At 36.8% G+C, this 3,680-nt stretch overlaps 1 protein-coding gene across 2 annotated transcripts; it reads left to right on the forward strand.

The window, feature by feature from the left end:
- The first annotated feature begins 1,908 nt into the window (after nt 1-1,908).
- LOC108017730 (antigen 5 like allergen Cul n 1) lies at nt 1,909-3,186 on the forward strand. 2 transcript variants are annotated; one of them, XM_017084877.4, is made up of 3 exons: nt 1,909-2,052; nt 2,109-2,500; nt 2,569-3,186. In XM_017084877.4, exons 1-3 carry the CDS (start codon nt 1,933-1,935, stop codon nt 3,119-3,121), a joined length of 1,065 nt encoding a protein of 354 aa, XP_016940366.3. In that variant the 5' UTR covers nt 1,909-1,932; the 3' UTR covers nt 3,122-3,186. The 2 variants fall into 2 exon arrangements, with proteins under 2 accessions (XP_016940366.3, XP_070853941.1); XM_070997840.1 differs by having other exon boundaries at nt 2,594-2,762.
- Nucleotides 3,187-3,680: the final 494 nt, after the last annotated feature.

Here is a 3,680-nt window from a genome sequence, read left to right on the forward strand (position 1 = left end):
TTGGCATATATGGCCTACCATTCAATCAGGCAATTAACATTAATTATGATATATGTACGCTCGCCAGCTCATTTTCCTTCGGCCAGTCATCCCGTATACTTCAACGCATTCGATTCGCATTAAAAGCATTTTTGCGGCAACTGGTCCCGAAATTCAATTTCGGTTTCCTTTCTTCCATGGTTTTCATTACATTTTGCCTGCGACAATTTGCGCTGCTGATTTCCCCACAGGCAATCGGTGGGGGCTTGTAATTAATGCGGATTCCATCGAGAAGTCGGGGGAACATGTGAGTCGAGCCATCAGCCATCAGCCATCAAATATGTGAATATGGCAATCGATGTGACAATTTGGTGCATCCATTTTCAGCAACTAATTGGAAGGCAAAATCTCTGGAGAGGTGGAAACCAGTTGGTATGGTAAATATTATGTTTTGATTGCCGCCATTGTGAACTAACATTGAATATGCAAAAATGTTCACATAAAAATTAGGTGAAAAAGTGCTATTAATTTGCCCAACATTTTAATAGATTTACTCCTAAATTTGTATATCATTTTATAAAGATAAAATGTCTGTCACACTTTGTCATTCCAAATTGAAATTTGTACCTTAAACGAGATATTGTATATCATTTTGCCTTCAATTTATTTCCATTCAATTACCATGAAACGTTCCTAGGCAAAGTAACCTTGTATTTTTTCCGTATCTATGAGAAATGTTTTGTTTCTTTTTGGTTTGCCTAGCAAGAAGTTTCATCTCTGATAACTCATTTCATTTGGATGCCAACTGCAAACGCATTTTTTCCCTTTGAAAGTGAATATGGCGTGGAAAATGTACATATAGTACATGTGTATATAAGACTTCTGCACATTTTCAAACTGTTTTTTATGCTCGCTCTGTGTCACAACGCGAACTGGACTCGTTACCTTTTACAGTCAATTAGTTTAATTAATTTGACATAGTGCCATATCTTTGTAACCAGAAAAACAAAACTGGGTAAATTCTTTGCAACTTGTCGCTCTCTGTGATATTTCAACTCACATTTTTTAGGCGTTGTGATTTAAATTGATCACCTGGTAGGGCTTTAAGACAGGTTCCAGTTTTGATACAATTTACCTTATTCATTCTTCGTCATTTTGACTTAAAATCCAGCTATTCTTTCTCCATTTACTTCGATCCAACACCAATAAGTGGATTAGACTTTTAGTTGAGTGGCTTATAGACAAAAAAGGGGAAAAAACTGAAAAGTCTGAAGAATCTCCCTGCTTTCGCTAAGCCCCTGTTAAGCGGCAAATGTGGTACGGCTAATGTGTGTATTATTGGATTTATTATTTCACGGCAACTAAACAGAGAATTTAACCCCCTTACGGTTAAATAAAGAACGCTGTGCTAAAAGTTCACGAGACAATTAAGTGCAGTACAAAAGAAAGTCTCTCTCAAATTCCCTTTTGAAAGACTAAATGCTGCAATCAGACGGCCACTTAAGCAACTTCCTGAATCAATTGGCTTTTCTGTTCCCTCAGTTTTTTCTTTATTTATGCAAATGGTTTTCAACTTTAAATTAAAAAAAAAAAACTAAAGGGAACTCGCCGTTCAGGGTCTTATTACTGCGGGATAAACTCCCTTTTAATTATACAGCTTTAAAATTAAATTAAGCGTACAATTTTTAATCACATTTTGATTTAGGTACATCACAATTAATAGTTATTTGTTTACCGGGACACGGGATCGTATTTGTATGTTCTGACAGTATTTTCAAGCTTTGCTGAATATATTAAGTAAACTTAGTATCACTTACCTGAAATAGGTAAACAAAGTCCACAAATTAGTTACAGATTATGGATTAACCGTTTTATGAACCATATATAAGTGATATATAATTTGTATTTCACAAAAACAGCATCCAGAGCGGGGGCAATACTATATTCAATGCCATGATAAAGTGGATTTGGCTGCTGTCCCTTGTCTTGAATATCTATAATATCAAGGCTTCAACAGATTGGTGCGCAACTGATCTCTGCAATGGACAACATGTCCTTTGCAAAAACAATAAGGTGAGTGGAAGATTAGATATCCAAGAAATAAAGGATCTGTTTAACTTGTTGTCCAGAAATTTCATTCACCTTGTCCGAACCACGCCACAGCGATGGTGATGATGAAAAAGGATATGATTAACCTAATCCTGGAGAAACACAATGATTATCGCAATAAATTTGCCGCCGGAATAGATAATCATGCGAAGGCAGCTAGAATGGCCACAATTCAATGGGATTGGGAACTGGCCAAAGTTGCTGATGGCCTGGTACGTCGATGTGAGCCCCTCAGAGATGAGTGCGTTAGAACCCCGAATAACCTTTACGCAGAAGTGAGCTACTCCCTCGAAAAGTACTACTGCATGACCTCTAAAAAGGATGCTCTGAGAAAACAACTAGACTACTGGTTCGATCCGAAAAGAAAAGATGAATCGCATAAGCTATTTTTCTCTATCAAGGAAAATGAACAGTAAGCCCAATCTATATACTATACTAATACAATAAGATATTCTATATTTTAATTAATGATCTCTCTAGGGAACTTTCGTTGAACTATTTTCAGGTACTTAGGGATCGAGCAAACCGCGTGGGTTGCGCCATAGTTGAATATATTCGCCCAGCACTCGTCCATCAACTACTAAAATGTGTTTACAACTGTGGCGTAACTCTCTGTGAGGACGATCATAATCCTGTCTACGAGGACACCGAATATGATGCAGCTGAAGAATGTGTGATGGGATCACATTCTAAATATAAAAATCTTTGCCACGAAGATGAGCAAGTTAAAAGCTGCGATGGCGGAGATCTCCTCGTGGAAAATGAAAATAATAATGAACCTCCTCTCACTGCAACTACGATTCCACTTCCATCTTATAATATAAGTGAGTTCTTACCAGCAATACCGGATAATCCCGATCCGTTCCTTAGTTTTGGTGAACTTCCGGACAACCCCGACATATCATTCAGAACAAACAGAAATCATTCACTCTTTGCCAAACATGGAAAGAACCTTGAATATAAGCACTGGTTAACTAAGTTAATACCAACGAGACCGCTCAACCCTTATAAAGTAACCAAAAGAATTAAATAACTAGCATTTTGTTAATTAATATTATTAAATATAAATTAATATGTATTAAATATTGGTGGAAATTACTTGACTGTTTATTTAAGAAAGTATTATAAGACTGTTTTTTATATTTAATATATACAGAAGTTTACTGGTGATATCACGAGATAAAATCCCTAAGATTGACATTCAAAACTGCATACGATTTTTAGGTATTAAAAAACAATTTAGTTGGTCTGTTTACATCAGTAGATCAGAAAGCAATAATCTGTTAATTTGAAACCACTCTAGCATGGGTAACTAGAAAGTAAGCTCAAAAACCGAAACCAAATCGGATTCATATCCGATTTACAAACAGAGGCCGATGCCAACTGCACTTTTCCAGCTTCTTTGGTTTTGATGTGTGTTATCTGTGGGAAATGAGGATTTTAGAGAAGGGCACATGGAACGGTCAGACAAAAATATGAAAATATACGAAATGCAGGCTCTCATATGAACATGGTTTTCTGGCAAGTGGGATCCTTGGCCACCGTATATGGCACCTGGGGAAATCAAGCAGCCAGGACTCTCTCGTTCCGCC

The sequence above is a fragment of the Drosophila suzukii genome, chromosome 2L (assembly GCF_043229965.1).
Source record: "Drosophila suzukii chromosome 2L, CBGP_Dsuzu_IsoJpt1.0, whole genome shotgun sequence".
Lineage (NCBI taxonomy): Eukaryota > Metazoa > Arthropoda > Insecta > Diptera > Drosophilidae > Drosophila > Drosophila suzukii.